At 34.6% G+C, this 18,888-nt stretch overlaps 1 protein-coding gene across 1 annotated transcript in view; it reads right to left on the minus strand.

The window, feature by feature from the left end:
• The window catches only part of LOC109190144 (B3 domain-containing protein At1g05920-like), a 70,032-nt gene extending 56,900 nt beyond the window's left edge, over positions 1-13,132 (minus strand). The window contains exons 1-2 of the mRNA XM_019340583.1: positions 12,978-13,132; positions 11,943-12,122 (exon numbers count right to left, since the gene is read on the minus strand). Coding sequence (XP_019196128.1) covers positions 11,943-12,083 — 141 coding nt within the window. The 5' untranslated portion in view covers positions 12,084-12,122; positions 12,978-13,132. The remainder of the gene's footprint in view (positions 1-11,942; positions 12,123-12,977) is intronic.
• Between the last annotated feature and the right edge of the window lie 5,756 nt (positions 13,133-18,888).

Raw genomic sequence — 18,888 nt, forward strand, 5'->3', positions numbered from 1 at the left:
GGCATACTCGCCACGACGCCACATGTTGCCCTGCACTAGGTTGGTTTCATAGTAGATATATTTATTTCTATGACATATATAGTTATATAGAAATAGGTTCAGGTGCGGTGGATAGCCTCAGGTGCGGTTGTGCGGTTAAAACAGAGCCATTGATTCTGCTTAAAAACGTTCAAGATTATCAAAATTTAAAAAAAAAAATGCAGTAGAAATTTGGTAATTTTTGCATCTAGGTCAAAATTATGGTGAGTGGCGTTGTGATTAAGGTGCGTGAGTTTTGTATATAAGGTGCGTGAGAGTTGTGCTTAATGTGTGTGAGTGTGTGCTTACTGTGAGTAATTGTTAAAACTTAAAGTGAGGTGGTGTTGTGATTAAGGTGCGTGAGTTTTGTATATAAGGTGTGTGAGAGTTTTGCTTAATGTGCTTGAGTCTTGTGTTTAATATGCGTGAGTGTGTGCTTAATGTGAGTAATTGTTAAAACTTAAAGTGGGTGGTTTTGTGCTTAAGGTGCGTGAGATTTGTGCTTAATGTGCTTGAATTTTGTGCTTAATGTACGTGTTGTGCTTAAAGTGCATGAGTGTTGTGATTAATGTGAGCAGTTGGGAAAACTTAAAGTGCATGTGTTTTGTGCTTAATGTATGTGAGATTTGCGCTTAAGGTGCGTGAGTGTTGTGCTTAATGTGCCTGAGTTTGTACTTAATGTGAGCCATTTTAAAATCTTAGGTGCGTGAGTTTTGTGCTTAATGTGCTTTGTTCTGTGCTTAATGTGCGTGGTTTATGTACTTAAGGTGAGTGATTTGTGTTCTTAATGTGCTTTGTTTGTGTGCTTAAGGTGTGTGGTGATTTGTGTACTTAAAGTGCGCATGTTTATGTTTGAGCGTTCAATCGCACGGGAAGCATCACCCGCACTTGAACCCTTCCCTATATATATATATATATATATATATATATATATATATATATATATATATATATATATATATATATATATATATATATATATATATATATAAAGGTGCGTGAGTTTTGTATATAAGGTGTGTGAGAGTTGTGCTTAATGTGCGTGTGTGCTTTATATGATTAATTGTTAAAACTTAAAGTGAGTGATTTTGTGTTTAAGGTGCGTGAGATTTGTGCTTAATGTGCTTGAGTTTTGTGCTTAATGTACGTGTTATATATATATATATATATATATATATATATATATATATATATATATATATATATATATATATAATGCAAAATCCTTTTTTATTTTAAATATTTTTGTTTTGTTTTTTTGTTTTTTTGTTTTTTTTTTTTTTTTTTTTTTTGCATAGAAGAGAAAAGGGAAGAGGAATTTTATAAAGCATTACAACATGCTTTGCTTAATAACTCTTCTTCTAATGTGGAAGTTTTAAAGTAATATTGAATGTTAATGATGACAATAAGGTTGTATATTTCAGGAGGAGCGAGGTAAAGCTACATGCTTTGACCAACATCTCTGTAACGTCAAAGATTGAGCCTATGCATTATAACATACATTATTGTTTTATAGTAAAAATAATGATGCATTTTAGTCTATCAATTTTGCAATTCTACTTGTACATTTTTATACCGTTCTTTTAGTCGTTGCATATTGCATATCCCTAATTTGACAAAAACAAAAACAAAAAAAAAAAAACAAAAATTGTGATTTTCATTACTCTAACAACTAAGTAGACATGTTTGGCACTCGATATTTTATATGCATTTCAATTCCTCAGATATGTTTGAGTTTTGACACTCAGGATTTCGTATGCTTCTCACATTTTGTATCTTTGTTTTAATATTTTGTACATTAGTGGCAGAAGAAATGAAAGTTAAAATTTTTTATGCTCTGCTCTTACTAATAACATCCGGTCATGACATCTCTGATGAAACAATTTGGGTTCTCAATTCTTTTTACTCGGTAGCAAATTTAGAAATGCTTTGAATTCCAATTGTGGATGATCATGTAGCATAGAGAAATGGTAGTTAAGATGCGATTTTTGTCAATGGGTGATCCAAGGAAACAATTGCACAAATTAAAGATTCATTAGATTTGTCAAGGAAAATCTCTCCTCTACCTTAGCTTTCACATTGGAAAGGAGCCAATCATCATTTCACTAGACAAACAAGGAAAGATCATTCATTCAAATGCGAAGCACATGATGCTAATATGGGATCTCGTAATATTGAAGGACAATCAATGAGAAGCCAGAAACGAGACAATATAATTCTATTTATCGAAAAGGAGATGAAAAAAGGACTCAATGTATTGATAGTTTGATTACTGATATTGATGAATTGATAAGTCATTTGGCTTGTGAAGTTAATGACAAGATAAATGATTGGTCACAGCACATTTTGAATAAGATAGAACAGTTGGTATGTTTTCCAACTTATAACTTCTAACTATGCAATTTGAAAAGCATACAAATCCCGCGAATAAATGATTTGAAATTTTACTGTCCAAAAAAAGTTATATTTAAATTTCTTTTTTTTCTTTTTAATCTAAATTATGTCATTTTGTAGCATTACTTACGTATTATCCTTTCATTCATATTCAGAAATCTACTTCAAGTATGCATACAAGTGAAAGAGAAATTACTCTATGGCAAAGAGAAAAGCTTTGAGTCTTGACCTTTTGCAGGGGAATATTGATAATATCATAAAGTTTTGGGTAAGTCCATTTTCAACCTCTTACTAATAACAACTATAAAATCTTATATTGTTTGAAGGGGTAGGGATCACAAAAATTAACTACAATATTTTTTTAAGGAATTAAGTACACAAAATTTATTTTTCAATTCTTTAACATTCCATATGCTAATAAATATTGTTTAATATATTATTTGTTGAAACAATCAATTTTGTAACACTTCCTTATTTTCGATCTTTCACCAGATTATTCCAATACAAGAAAAATCGCAATTCGCGACGGAAAAATTTCGTTGCGAAAATGCGAAATTCCGTCGCAAATCACGTTTTGCGACGGAATTTTACATTTTCACTACGGAATCCACTCAGTAATGTGAAGGCTTGTCGTATTTCATTTCGTGACGGAAATAATCCGTCGTGAGCGATGGCAACGGAAAATTGCGACGGAATTTTCCGTCGCAAAGTAGGTGACGGAAATCATTCTGTCGCGAGTCCGTCGCGGTATTGGCAACGGAAATGTTTCCTTCTGTCGCCATTGCGTGGAAAAATATTTCGTCGCGAAACTAATATTCCGTTACATATTTCTGTCGTTAAATATAACGATTGAACTAATTATTGTAAAAAGGTAAAACTTTCAATAATTACATAGGTGGTGTAATAGTCAAATGGGGGTTCATTTTGCTATTTACACCACCTTGGTCAAACTTTATTTATGAGGTGCAATTAATAATTTTTTATTTCAAAATTTAATTAATTAAAACATTAAATAAATTAAAAAAAATGACTCTATCACCTTCTCTAGTGAGAAGGCGAGAGACTGCCTTCTCACCGGAGAAGGTGACGGGATCTTTTTTTTTTTTTAATAATTAATATTTTGATTGTTAAAAAAATGGATAATAAATATTAATCTTTGACCACATTTAATGATGGTGGTGCAAATAGCACTTTTCTATTTGCACCACCTATAAAGCTATTATATCTAAAGGGGTGGTGTAAATAGCAAATTGGGTGGTGCAAATATAATTTTCTAAGTACAATTGTACTTACCTCATTAATTGTCAAGTCAAAAGGGCAAATTGAAAAATATAAAATGATAATTATGTTCAATTTTTTAAAGAAGACCCCATTTCGGGATTGATTAAAAAAGAAAGTAAAATAAGTAAAATGAGACAAATTAAAAAGTTTTGCAATTTAGTTATAACATATGAATTCATATGAAATTTAAATTTTATATTAAATTTTAAAAATTTCCCACTTAAAATTTAAAATATTCTCGCGACGGAAAAAACGATCGTCGCAAGTTCCATCGCTAAAATCAAACGTGAAATATATCATTGGGCCAAATAATGCAACAAAATTAATTTCTGTGGCAGATTCCGCCATCATAGCGTGATGAACTTGTAGGGCGTCGCATTTTCTGTTGCCAATGTGTTAACATATTGGCAACAAAATTGATTCCATCGTATAATTCTGTAGCGAAAAAAAAATTTACTTGAAAAATTAAATATTTTAGTGACGGAAAGAACGATCGTCGCAAGTTCCATCACCAACCTCAAATTTCAAATCTACCTTTGTGCCAAACATTGCAACAAAATTAATTTCCATTGCCATAGCGCAACAGACATGTAGGGCGTCTCATTTCCTGTCTCCAACGTGTCAACATATATGCGACAAAATTGATTTTGTCATCTCATTTTGTAGCAAAAATAAACTTTACTTCAAAAATTAAATATTTTGGTGACAGAAAAAATACCCGTCGCAAATTCCATCGTCAACCTCCGTCGTCAATCCCTTGGCGCAAAGATTACGTGGGAATATTTTTCACTTTGCACCAAATATCACAACAGAATTTATTCTCGTTGCCGATTCTGTAGCAAAACCACGACGGAACCATCGGTCGTTGCCTTTTCCGTCGCTATTACGGTGACAGAACTTAATTTTGTCACAAAATCCGTCACCAAAATGTGGGCGCCAAAATTCCTGGGCTTTCTCTCACTTTGCGCCAAAAAATCACTACGAAAATATATTCTGTGACCATTTCCGCCGCAAAATCACGACGGAACACGTTTCGTCGCAAAAACCGTCACGAATCGACAACGGATTACGTTCCGTCGTGATTCGTGATTTTTTTTGTAATGTTCAAGAAAATCACATTTAATTTTCTTATATGGTGGAATGATGCTAAATGGGTTCGAGAGTTCATTTCTAAAGTAATTGAAGTAAACTCTAAAACTCACTCAAATATAAAGTTGGCTTATGTAGGTTAAAATGAAATGATAAGAGCAAGCATTATTGAAGAAAACAAGGGTCATATATTGACTAGTCCCTACCATGTTTGGTGGTTTTGGGCACGACTCCAAAGCTCTTTCCTATCAAGGATCAATTATTTAAATGCAACAAGTCTGGGTGGTGATGAGCGCAATAATGAAATTGCACGAGGGTTCAAAAATCTGTTGGCTTATGAAAGTGAGAGCCTAACAAGAAAAGGATGGACATTGTTAAGTAAAGGGCAAAAAGTGATTGTTAGTGGATATGGAAGTAAAATATTGAATCATGAATGAGTATCAGAATTGGACGAAAAGCATAACTCCTGAAAGTTTTGGCCAAGCATTCAAAGATTACTGCCAGATGATTTCTTCTTGTTCATTCAATATACATCCTTATTGTGCTCTTGAATACCCAATCACTTTGGAAGAAACTATAGAGAATGAAAAATGTCCCGAGTGCTCCTATCATATGCAAAAGTTCATCACTTTTACATGTAACCATGGTGATATTTGATTACAAGGATGATGGAAAACCTTTTCATGGCTAGGCATTCAAAGACAAGCACATGAGCAGGCTTGTTTTCTCTTGTGCAGTGTATTACCACCCACTTTGTGTGTATGAAAAATTGCTTATGATTGATAATTTATGTATTGTTTCTTTATACAATAATTTTCGAAAACTTATACCACAAAAGAAAACTGCTCATATGGAAAATATAATGTGTATAATTCAGCTAAAAAAGGTATACTTGAAGTCTTCAACAGAGACAAAAGTAATAGCTAGGTAAATTAGTACAATAAATTTTTGGTACAAAATAAAGGTTTCTCATCGAGACAATTTTTATTTTGAACTAAAGATTTCATACCCAAAACAAATATTTTTTTAAAAATATAATTCTATGATTCTTTTAGTATAATTAAGTAGTGTGGCTAATGCTTAATTTGCTAATTGATCAATTGCCATTTGAATTGTCAATCTATTATAATTGTTGATTTAACCTAGTGGTCTGGTACTTAGCAATAATCGAGTGTGTTGTTGTTAAGGAGAGTTATATTTGATTATCTGGTTGTAATAAATTGATGTGTTTTGTTCATTAGAACTTGTGTCTTTCTTGTTTCTAATACTATCAATTGAATTATTATATGAGTTTTCTTTAATAATCAGTTGGTAAGAGAAATAACTATAGATGTCTCGTAGTTATCAACAAGTTTAGGATGAATTAGTGTCTGAGTTATTGTTTGGGTCGTTATAACCAAGTTTTTTTTGCAATTATTGTAGGCCTATCTTTGCAACTATAATCTATTGCATGAATCATATTGTGAAAATAAATCTATAACTAGAACGTGTTATTCATTGAATTCTTATCACTTGCATCTTGTGTTTGTTGCTAGTTGACATTTTAATCTTTTTATTCCATGCAATTTAACCTCCTGTGGATACGATCCCTACTCCCCATTATATTGTTTTTTTTTTTAGGAGTAGGAATTTATTTTGACAGTTTGACACCCAACCAAAATTTGGTGTCGTTGCCGGTGGACAACTTGTAATTGGTTTATTTTATTTTTGTTTATTGTATTTATTTTCCAGTTTATGCCTCGTTCTTCTAGTACAGGTGATTTGCAATTTGATCCTGATATTGATATAATAGAGTGTAGGCTAAGGAAAGAGGCATGAGAAACAAAACAAGCGTCATCGTTGGGAGTGTCACAAGAACCTATGAACATGACAGAAGATATTACTTTAAGAGAGTTGGATAATCCTATGTTAACAAACAACCTTTATGCATTACTTTTCCAAATATTCGAAAACCATTTTGAGGTAAAATTTGGACTAATCCATTTGTTGCCTATTTTTCGTGGTCTTGCAGGTGAAGATCCTTACAAACATCTCAAGGAATTTCGATCATGTTGTGTGTTCAACTTTAAGCCCACAAGGAGTAACAGAGGATCAAATTAAATTGAAAGCATTTCCCTTTTTATTAATTGATAAGGCTAAGGATTGACTAGCTTATTTGCCACCGGTTCAATTACCAAATTTAGTCCTTGAGTATTGAATCATTTCCAATTGTAATCCACTATAAACTTTTTCATGTGTGAATTATAATTGAAAATGATTCAATACTCAATGATTAACTTTGGAAATGAGTGCAGGAGGGTCAAAGGACTAAATCCAGAATTAACTATAATATATATTACATACAAAAATGGTTACACAACTTAAAAATTTATTTGATTTGTAACTTTAGGAGAAGCTAAAAATTTCTAAATTTACCCTTTAATCCCCGTCAATTTTAACATAAAATTGAGGTGAGGGAGAAACAACAATTAAACGAACAATTCAGTGACTAAATGGGATCAGATGTATAATTAAGGATTTTTTTTTGAAACTACAAACGGGGGGGGGGGGGGGGGGGGGGGGACACCCCAGGCTGAGGGATAGAAAAACAAAACAGCCTACTCCGTCTCAAGCATGAGACGATCACTCACAACTCCCATTTGATCATTACAAACCAAAGTTTCACAGTCAGGGGGAGTGGAATCAAAAATAATACAAGGCTCCCTCCTGTTAGGAGCTACTGTAGCAAAAAAATCTGCAGCAGAATTCTGTTCACGAAAGACATGCACTAACTCGATGCTACCACCTCTACAGAGTAAATCTCTGCACCGTCTCTTTATAGTTCCTTTATGGTGATCGCTATCGTTGGCGTCCTTAAGAGCCTCCTTAACATCTTTGCAATTCCAAGTTTAAGATTCCTTTGGATTCCATCCATCGAAGTGCCAACTCCAGCGCTCTGAGTTCAGCTTCCAACGGATTCCAAGCTTGGAAGGAGAATGAGCAACCCTCAATCCAATTGCCATTTCTGTCTCTTAGTACAGCGCCTCCACCTGCTAACGTGTCCACTCCCCTAAAAGCGCCATCAACATTGAGAATTAGAGGAGAATCTGCTTGTCCCTTCCAACGAATTTGTCTCTCCACGTATCTCCCTTGGGGATTTCCTGGACTGGATGATCTAGCGAAAGCCCTGTTAATCTCCATTTCTTGGACTCTTAATCACTCAATCTTGTGTTGCAGCTCTTTCTCTTGGCCCCCGAAAGCAACTTCATTACGCCATTTCCATAACCACCATATGGTAATAGCAAAGAAGATATTCCAATTTCTTTTTACTCTGGACTCCACCTTTCCCCTAAGATTGGTAGAAAACCACTCCTCAAAACTTAATCTCTCAAGTCTTTGCCTTTCATGTCTGGGAAGGAATATTTTCCAGATGTTATCTGCAGCTCTGCACTTCCTGAAGATATGATCGCTATTTTCATGCCTATCTTTACATGTGTCACAATTGTCCCTGGCCGTGAAACCCCTTCTACATCTCTCCATATTTGTCATGAGTCTGCTATGCTTCAAGAGCCATAGGAAAGTACATATGCGGTTAAGAACTTTGAGTTTCCAAATGGCTGCCCAGTCCTTATCTTCAGGAGAGTCTTAACTATAACTAGCCGCCTCATAAGCTCTTGAAATGGAGAAGGAATCATTGCCTTCCTTTCCCTTTCTGCTGCTCGTGGAAACTTCTTCAGCACAAGGGGAATTCATGTTGCTTCCTTTATTAATCAGCTCTCGGTTAATAGATATACCTCATTTTCTTTTAAAATGAATTTTTAATTTTTATCAAAATAATAAAATACTTTATTGATAAAAAGTATATATATATATATATATATATATATATATATATATATATATATATATATATATCAAAAGTCAAAATTAAAGTTCAACGCATTTTACTTGTATATGGCTCTCATTTTACTTGTAAGCTTTGCTAAAAAAACACTCAATTCACTACATCTTAGAACACTTAAGTGATCTCAAAAAAAAAAATAAAAAAAAATAAAAAAAAAAAATAAAGAGAGATATACCTGATTCCTGTATCATCCCATTCCCCCTCAAAGATAGCAAATCCATTATTTTCCTAGACAGATTGTGATGGAGCTTACAAATAGCTATTTGCCTCTTAAATAATCAATGTTGCAACAGTAAAAATGCTTAAATTTTACCCAGACTAGATACATACTCTGAATTGAGTTACCAACACTCTGAATTGTTGCAACAGTAAAAAATCCCCTCCTGTGTTTGAGATTGCTTTTGTAATACTACCACACTCAAGCATAATCAGAATATATCGGGTTCAAATCCATCAGGATAAAACCTCCCAACTCGAGGGGCTACTTTGAATGCTTGCCATGCTCTTATTAGCTACCTTTCTCCCAGTGCAACACTTCCAACTGTTGCTCCCATAACCAAAGGAGTTGTCTGAAACCCAAAATGCCAAAGAGCATTCATATACTTTCACCTCCAGAAATAGTATCTTCAAAGTACATCAATACAATAGATACTTCTGTTTTAGTCTATAGCTCTCCATCTTAAGCATCATTACATTACAAGTACAAATTAAAGCTCTTATTAATCTATAGCTCTAATCACACATTAATTGCCAATTACTTCTCTCTGCACCATGAAGCCCAGGCCAACACTGAAACCTAGTAATTACAAATACAAATTCCCTCCCCTAAAAGAACTAAACACCTAATACCCATAGTTTGTATGATATTTGACCTTCAGGAGTAAACTCACCTAGGCTTCTTGTTTCCAATAGTCACAATTTCCCCAACTTTCAAGGCCCCATCCATTTGTAAATTATCAATCCCAATTCAAAAGAAGCTAGACCATATGAAGAAATTCAACCAAAAGAGAAAAGAAAAAACTAATCAACTTTTCATATTATTAAATGTTTGCATACTCTGTATTCACAAGTCACAACCAATCAATAACAAATATCAAGAACAAAGAAATTTTGATCTGATATGCAATGGCAATGATAATACAATGCCTAGACTGCCCTGTTAGCACCATGACCAGGCATTAGAATTTTCCTTAAAAAGGGAATAAAAATAAAAAATTTCTAAAAGGAATTCCCAGCACACAAGACTTGCTGATTATATTATAAAAACTTCCTAGTCTGCAGTTTTGTAACTCAAAACCATTTCTGGAAGATGGAACTAATTAAGCTAAAAGAAGAAGAAGATTTACCATATTGGAACTTCAGACGAGGAACGAATTCAATTTCGAACCTTGTTCTCTCTGCAATGAGTATTTTGGGCCATGTAATCAGCAGAAAGTAAAAATAGAAGCAGTGAATTGAAGTCAGTATACTAGGAAAAAGAGGTCATAGTTACCTCATACTCGCATATGGGAATAGTCTTTAAAACTACTAACTCATATCTATCTATAAATGGCACAATCAATGTCTCCAAAGTAGGCAGTCTTGTTTCTCAAAATTGTAACAATAAGGTATAAATTACAAAGTAGAGTCTCAGATTCTGCAAAACTTGAATTTCAACCATAAATGTACATAGAACGGGAGTACTAATGAGTAGCATATCAATGTTTGAGCATGCAGATAATGCCAAAAACTCCCAGTATAAAAGTAACATGGTTAAGTACACCAATCTTAGGTTTATAGATGAATATTGAATACAAAAGCTGTAAAAAATCGGGAACAATCCAGGTCAGATGAACATACAGTTGTGCAGTGGTGATTTACATTGTCTATAATCACACAAAGCTTATAAATTAATGATTCAAAACAGTTCCTGTCATAGCAATTCACTGAGATCTCAATGAAAAAACACTATGCAAACTACCAAGATATTTTAGATGAATAGATCACAGTTTTCAATATCACTTTCTGACAGAACTCAGCTAGGACATATAGATTCTATCTTCAAATTTGAAGATGAATTTGTGTTTCAATGGGAAGAGGAGGAAGGATTAGACTATTAGAGGGGTAAAACTACACACAAAATCAACTGAACCCCAGAAAATTTAAAATAGTAGAAGAAATAACATTCAGATAAACAAACTGTTTTAATCCACCACAATATTAACAATGACAATAGCTAGTAACAAAGTTTTGAGAAGGTTAGCAAAACATCTTACCTGAAGTGGTTCCCTTCTGATTGAAAGCAATCAGGCTTTAATCCAAGTTTCATGAACTTCATCTTGGCAACTTCAAGATTTGTTTCTCCTTGAAACTTTAACTCTTATATATACTTCAATGTTACTCAACTGATCACTGTAAAATTAAATACCTGGGTTCATTGGCTGACAGACTAAAAGATCAAATACATCCAGAGTTCCAGAAACAGAAAATAGAAAACACTCAATATAAAGAACAATTTAAAGACATCCAGAAGAAGAAGCTGCACCGATATTATGAATTCCATAACACAATTAAAAGCATTTATATAACAAAATAATCCCTACTCTCATTCAAAATGAACTGAACAGTATTTGATAGACATTCATAACAAAATTCAAAACTCTTTGAATTAGTTTCAAAAAACACAAAAAAGCATATACAAAGAGCATATTTGTATCTCCTAAATTGAAGTGGTAAGTTGACTAAAAAAAGATCAAGAAAGCCTAACTAGAGCCATCCACAAATCTACGTCAACCCGAATAGCCCACAATTGAACTATCATCTTGCTTTCAAATTTATTCCGTCTTCTTATTTCATTCCAAGTATTAGCTATGACGTAAGATACACTGGGAACTCCCCTTTCCTTCTTCATCTCCCACCTCCTCAAGCTCACCTTTGCTACCTCCATCATTGGTGTGATCAACGGAACTTCATCTATAGAACATACATTCTTCCCATTGCGCTGACAAAGTAGAAGATGCTCTTCTTCCGTAAGGAAATCCTCCCTCACAAGCCTCGCTGGGATTGACAGCCTATTTTGGGTGTTGTTTACATCCATTTTGGTAAGCTCCTTTTGAATCACTAATTTCTCGACACATACTGCCCGCTTACCAGCCAACTGGAGAATTAAATTTTTGAATTTAACTGGCAGTCCTGGTGGTGGTGGTTCTGGACCGTTGTTGGGCACCCTACTTCCCCTCTTTCGCTTCTTGGAATTGATCCTCTCTGCCACAGCTTCTCGCCCAACCTCATCATACTTTAATCTCCTCTTTAAAGAAGCTCTGCTGCCATCAGTGCCACTGGAATGTGAAATAACAGATTCTGGTGTGTTGCTTCGTGCTGCACTTTGCACCACAGACTTCAAAGCATTCTGCCAAGATAAGCCATAAAATGATCCCATCAATTTTTTCCTCCATTCCTCCTTATTAGGCACTGTATGGTTGGAAGGAATGATCAAACTCTTATTGAGATCAACCTCACAGTACTGATCATCATCATCATCATCATTGTAGCATGCTTTCTTTTCTTGCTTATCCTCTTGTTTCTCTTTCTCAAGTAGTAAGCTCTCATGCTTACACACCGCAAGTAGATAATCAAATCTGCAAGAACCCGAGGGAAGGGTAATGTCAGCAAAATCTTTAAGATGAACCATGGTGAAAATAAACACCACACAACAAGGTATGTATTAAAAACTGAATATATAGCAGATAAGAGAAACTGAGTTCAGAATAGAAGAAAAACTACAGACTGAACCATGATGAAAATAAACACCACACAACAAGGTATGTATTCAAAACTGAATATATAGCAGATAAAAGAAACTGACTTCATAACAGAAGAAAAACTACAGACTGAACCATGATAGAAATAAACACCACACAACAAGGTATCTATTAAAAACTGAATATATAGCAGACAAAAGAAACTGAGTTCATAACAGAAGAAAAACTACAGACTGAACCATGATAGAAATAAACACCACACAACAAGGTATGTATTAAAAACTGAATATATAGCAGATAAAAGAAACTGACTTTAAAACAGAAGAAAAACTAAAGAAACTCTAGTTAAGAATGGATGAAGACTAAGTATATGTGTGTGTGTATATGTAGGGATGGATCAAATACATAATACATATATACTAAATTATTTTCCAAATCCCATCATAAATCAAAATTGGGAAATAGCAAATGTTGAGTTACCTTTGGTATGAAGCTCTGCTGTCACTGCCACTGGAATGTGAAATAATAGACTCTGGGGTGCTGCTTTTCCTCCATTCCTCCTTATCAGTGTGGTTTGAAGGAGTGATCAAACTCTCATTGAGATCAATCCCACCTAAATAGTATTGATCATCATCACCATTGTAGCACCCTTTCTTTTCTTGCTTATCCTTCTGTTCCTCTTTGTGAAGTAGCAATCTCTCTTGCTTACACACCTCAAGTAAATAATCAAATCTGCAAGAACCCCCAGGAAGGGTAATGTGAGCAAAGTCTTTAAGACAAACCATGATATGATGAAAATAAACACCACACCACAGCAGAGCAAGGTAATGAATGAAGATTAAGTATATGTGTGTCTGAGTGCGTAAATGTAGGAATTAGGAAATTGAGTTGAGTTGAGTTGCCGTTGGTATGAAGATTAATATATGTAGGGAGGGATTTTCCAAATTCCTCAGAAATCAGAATTAGGAAATTGTTACCGTTGGTATGAAATATGAATGAATGAATCATACTGTACCGTTGGTAGGTTTCCCTCCAAACTTCCCGCCGCACCCCCGCCGACTCCGACTACTTAAAATTTCAAATAATCCTTTTTTTTTTCTTAAATAGAAATTAAAAGCGTCCCTTACCGGCGACACTTCTAGGTGGAAGAACAGCTCCGGCTCAGGCGATGATAAGAGCTCCACAACCACCGGTCCACCCCTCCTCTGCTCCTCCGCCGTCGCATTCTCGTCAGAACTGCTGCGCTTTGCTGCGGAGGAGGACGAGAAGAGACGCTTCGCCATTCTCCCAGTGTTCACTAACATTAACTTTGATGATTATGTAATTAACAACATACTAATTCACATTTTAACTCTTAAATGTCAAGGTAGAGATAGAATTTAATTATATGGATGACTAGGTCGTAAAAATGTCACCCTAATCAAGACTAATCAATAATTAACTCATCTAATAAATACATCATAGCAAATATTATGTGTACGTGAATTTCCACAATGTTTTAGAACATCATGACATTTTTTTAAATGTTAATAAATAAGCAATAATTGTTGGATAGGTATATAGCAAATGATTGAATAAATTAGTTTTGACATATTTATCAAAAGCATAAATAATATTTTGATGTTGTTAAGTTGATATTATTTTATACTTGAAATTTTATTATCTGTTAATTAAGAATGTTGATAAATAATTCTGATAAACTTTAAATTTAGGAATTAGAAGAAGTTCCAAGAAGGATGGGGAAATTAGTGAATTGCAATTCTCTCTAACCAAATAATGTAATTGTGGCTTTCATTGAATTATAATTTAATTACAACCAAATTACATCCAACCAAAGGCCTTGTAAAAGTTCTCGAAATGATTGAGGAATAGGAAGAAGTTCTCAGAAGGATTGGGGAATCATAAAAAAGTCTTGGAAGGAATGGAAAATCAAAATATGTTCTTAGAAGGATTGGAACATCATAAGATTGTTGCTATTCTCGGGAATTCTCAATAGTGGGGATTTTGATGTGGTTTTTGAGGAGTTGTGTAGGTGTGATTAGGAAAGAAAGAAATAAAAAATGGAGAAAAACAAAACAAAACAAAACAAAACAAAAGCTGAATTTAAAAAAAAAAAAAAAAAGTCAAATATTTAATTAACATGCCCAGCTAGCGCGGGCTGGGCGCTAGTTGGCCTTCACGCAGCCTTGGCTGCAATTCTTTATTGGGATAAGTGTCAAATAAACCCTCAAACTATATAGCAAAGAGCAATTAGCCCCTCCAACTAAAAAAACCTCCAATTAACTCTTCAACTTGTTAAAAGTGTGCTTTTATCATTTTGGAATAAGGTTCAAATTGGATAGTGAATGTAACCTGAAAATGCAATTAGGTCACTGAACGAAAAAAAATGCAATTAAGCCACTGGACACTACAAAAACGTGCAATTAGGCCACTGAGCACTCCAAATGTATGCAATTTCACCGGATAGCAGGTTACCATCAATTTTATCAGGTTACCATCAATTTTAGCAAGTTACCTGCTTACGTGACAGCTGAGTTGGCATTTTAAATAATTTTTAAATAATTTTTAATAATAAATTTTAAAAAATTGAAAAAAAATAAAAATAAATAAATAAATAAATAAAACGCCGGCAACCCCGTCGTTTTTTAAATTTATTATTAAAATTTATTAAAAATTATTAAAAATGCCAACTCAGTTGCCACGTAAGCAGGTAACCTGTTATCAGGTGAAATTGCATACATTTGGAGTGTTCAGTGGCCTAATTGCACTCTTTTTTTTTTTCGTTCAGTGGCCTAATTGCATTTTCAGGTTATGTTCAGTGGCCAATTTGAACCTTATTCCTATCATTTTTAACAAGTTACCAAAAAGTCACTAGTTAATTTTGCTTGCTTAGCATCTACATCACATTTCATTTAGATATTTTTTTTTTTTTAAAAAAAAACCTTAAAAAAAAAAAAAAAAAGTCGCTGGCAGGGGATAAGCGTCGACGCCGCCGGATAAGCCGTTGGATTCATTTCGTTGGCTTCCCTCCTCCATTAGCTCTCCGTCTAAATATACCCTTCTTCTTCACGTTCTTCCTCGTCGTCTCCTTACTTCTTGTCACCAACAATGCAAGCGTAGGATAAGACTTGTAGTTATACACTGTCTTGTAGCTATTCACCTTCGGCAACGCTGCTTTGTAGGATAAGACCTCGTCGTCTTCTGCTTCTTCATGTTCTTCCTCTTCGTCTTCTTCTCTGTCCAAATATAACGTACCGTAGTTATACATTGTCCTGTAGCTGTTCATATCCGGTAGCGCGTGATGGCGGAGCAACCTCTGAAGTAAGGGCGGACGGTGTAACACCCCACTTTTCTTAAACTTATTTAACAGACTTAACCTTAAAAGGTAAGCTAAGGCAACAGAATAAACTTACTAAGCAACTTAATAGAGGTGTTACCGCCACAATCACCCTTCACGGTGATTGCACAGGCTAAGGATAAACAAACTAAATCATTAAAAGTTTTACTAGCATCAATCAAACTAGGGGATAAACCCCGGTGTCCAGCACCATAAAAAAACAAAGGGTAGTCGACTACAAGTCTCAAAAGAAATCAACATCAAGAGTTTAGACTACAACAGCTAACTATGCTAGTCTAGTCTAACTCGTACTCTCACAAACTGGGCCCACCTGAAAGGGGTTAATGAATAACAAGTAGAAAACAAACCCATTAGCACGAAGCTAAGTATAACGCCACTCAACCCTGTAAAGTACTACAGTATATACTTTTGGAAAACATTTGTTTCACATTCTTAGATCAAACATTCTCAATCACTTAGGCAATACTTTAACATGCTCCACAGGGTTTCTATATGCTTGCAACCTAATTAACAAATAGGCATGCTATCACAATTATTTAGCTTATCAACAAGTTCATAATATCACATATTTATCTTTCAATAATCTCATATCATCATCTATCTCAGTAAGCAGTCTCATGCTAACACATAATTCAATAAGCAATCGCGTGCTGTCATATAGTAAGAACTATATCTATAGCTGCATGAGCTATATCTATAGTAAGAACTTGCCTTGTTGCCTGATGTTATTTTGTGTTGTGTAGAGAAGCATGATCACTTTGAGAATATGACTTATTAGAAAAGCATGACTAGAATGTGTTGTTTGATCAATGGAATTTGGAGTATATTTTGACGATGGAATTATATAAAATTTGTTATGTTGCAAGCCTAGCATGAGATTGTATTCTTGAGAATTTTTAATTTTATGAATTATATACATGGATTTGGAGCATGTTGTAGAGTGTTTTTGCATCTCAAGTATATCATGTTTTAAAAGCTGCATAAGTGGCCAACGTGAGTCTAAGTATTACTTTCAAACTCCATAAGAATGTGGTATATCATTATTTGATGCATTGAGGAGTTGTTGAGATGTTGCATGCATGAGATTGATGCATGAGAGATATATTTATATATTATCTATATCGGTGAGGTTTTGGAGGACTCCGTTTGGACTATGTCCTCTCGGATGATTTTTATGGACATTGCGGTCCCAGTATATGTAACGCGGTGTATTCCCATGTTACGAGGTTGGAGACTGCCCGCCAAGCTTGGAATCCTGGTTAGGGGGTGTGCACACTAAAAGTACGATACCTGATTCTACAGAGAAAGCAAGAAAGAACGAAAGATAAAGAACCAATAGAGTGGTTCTGTGGGTGAGTTGAGTATGTGGCCGGCTAGATTGCCGACCCGGTTAGGTCCATTCACGATTCGTGAAGACCTACCTCCCCACAAGTTAGAGGTTCCATAGTTACGGATGTGGCGGATGCACGAGATTGCACCGTATGCTAGGGCTTCGCTGTGGCGGAGTACCTGCCTCGCACAAGAAGAGAAATTAGAAGTATGAGAAAGTTTGAGCAAGAAAGATATCGAGTCAAGAGACTCAAGAGAAAGAAAGCAAGTCGTTTATGACTCAATGAGACCTCCACAGAAAGTATTCTACTTTACAAACGAGTGTATGAGTATATTTATAGTATTGCACGAGATTGCATTTGAGTATAGTATTGCACGAGATTACATTTGAGTATATTTATAGTATTGCACGAGATTGCATTTGAGTATAGTTATAGTATTGCATGAGATTGCATAATGAGAATGACGAATGAATTTTTTTTATCGAGTATGATTGCTTAGTTATATTTTGAAGTCTTGTATATCCAGTTTGCATGATGAGAACCTGAAAGCATGACGATAGTTTTTGTATTGTTTAATAGTATGAAATTGCTTGTAAGCATGAGTTCGTTACGATGAGTTCGTTGTGATATTTATGTGTTGGAATCTTTATGTTGTAAAGTCATTTGTATTGAAGCATGCCTATTGATATTATAGGTTGCAAGCATATAGAAAGTCTGTGTTGTAACTATAGTTGCCTATGTGATGAGATTGTTGATTATTAATGTGAACAAATGTTTTTCCAAGTATATACTGTAGTACTTTACAGGGTCGAGTGTGGTTATACTTAGCTTCGTGCTAACGGGTGTTTTCCTATTTGTCTATGTGTTGTTTGTAAAACCCCTTTCAGGTTGACCCAGCTTTGAGAAGTGATCGAGTTAGACTAGTCTATTAGTTATAGAAGTCTAAACTCTTTATGTTTTGATTATGACGTTATTTATTGGATTTTAGACTTATGTTGTTTTGATGATGTAGATATTGGGGTGTGTTTACCCCCCTTACGCTTTTAAACTGAGTTTTATGGATTATTAGTTATTTATTTTATTTCTAGTTCTATCCTTAGCCTGTGCAATCACCACGGAGTGGTGATTGTGGCGGTGACACTCCCACTAGCTTTCCTAATAAGTTATTTATCCGCTGCTTAGTTATGTTAATTATGGTTTAGAATTTTAAGTATGATTTAGAAAAGTGGGGCGTTACAAATTGGTATCAGAGCGGTATGAACCACGGGAGACTTAGGCAGTTTGACTCTTAGGATTGAGTATAGAAACTCTAAGTGGAAGTCCTAGGAAGGACAAGTTAAGGAAAGATCTCTAAGTTGAAGTCTTAAGAAGGACAAGTTAAGAAGAGAACTTTAAGTGGAAATCCTAGGAAGGATAAGGCTAGGGAAAGAGCACTAAGTCATGAATTTGAGATGAGAAAGACTCTAAGTTCAGTGATTAAGTATGAGAATCAGAGTTAAGAGAAACTCTAAGTATTCGTTAGGAACGCGATGAGGTTGTGAGTTTTCCTTGCGTTTTCTTAACTGTTTATGTGATTTATCAATGTGTTTAAAGTGTTTTTGTTATCTTTTGTGATTGAAGTAGAGAAGTTAAAAGTGAGAAGTTGAAAGAGAAAAGAAACCAAGAGTTTGAAGGTTGAAAGTAGAAGTGAAAAGCTAAGAAAGCTAGAAGTTAGAATGTGAAAGAAAAACCTTGTGAAGTTGATAATAGTAAGAAGTATACAAGTTTATACCTATGTGTGTTTGTGTGCTTTGC

The sequence above is a fragment of the Ipomoea nil genome, unplaced genomic scaffold (genome assembly GCF_001879475.1).
Source record: "Ipomoea nil cultivar Tokyo-kokei standard unplaced genomic scaffold, Asagao_1.1 scaffold1572, whole genome shotgun sequence".
In the NCBI taxonomy this organism is placed as follows: Eukaryota; Viridiplantae; Streptophyta; class Magnoliopsida; order Solanales; family Convolvulaceae; genus Ipomoea; species Ipomoea nil.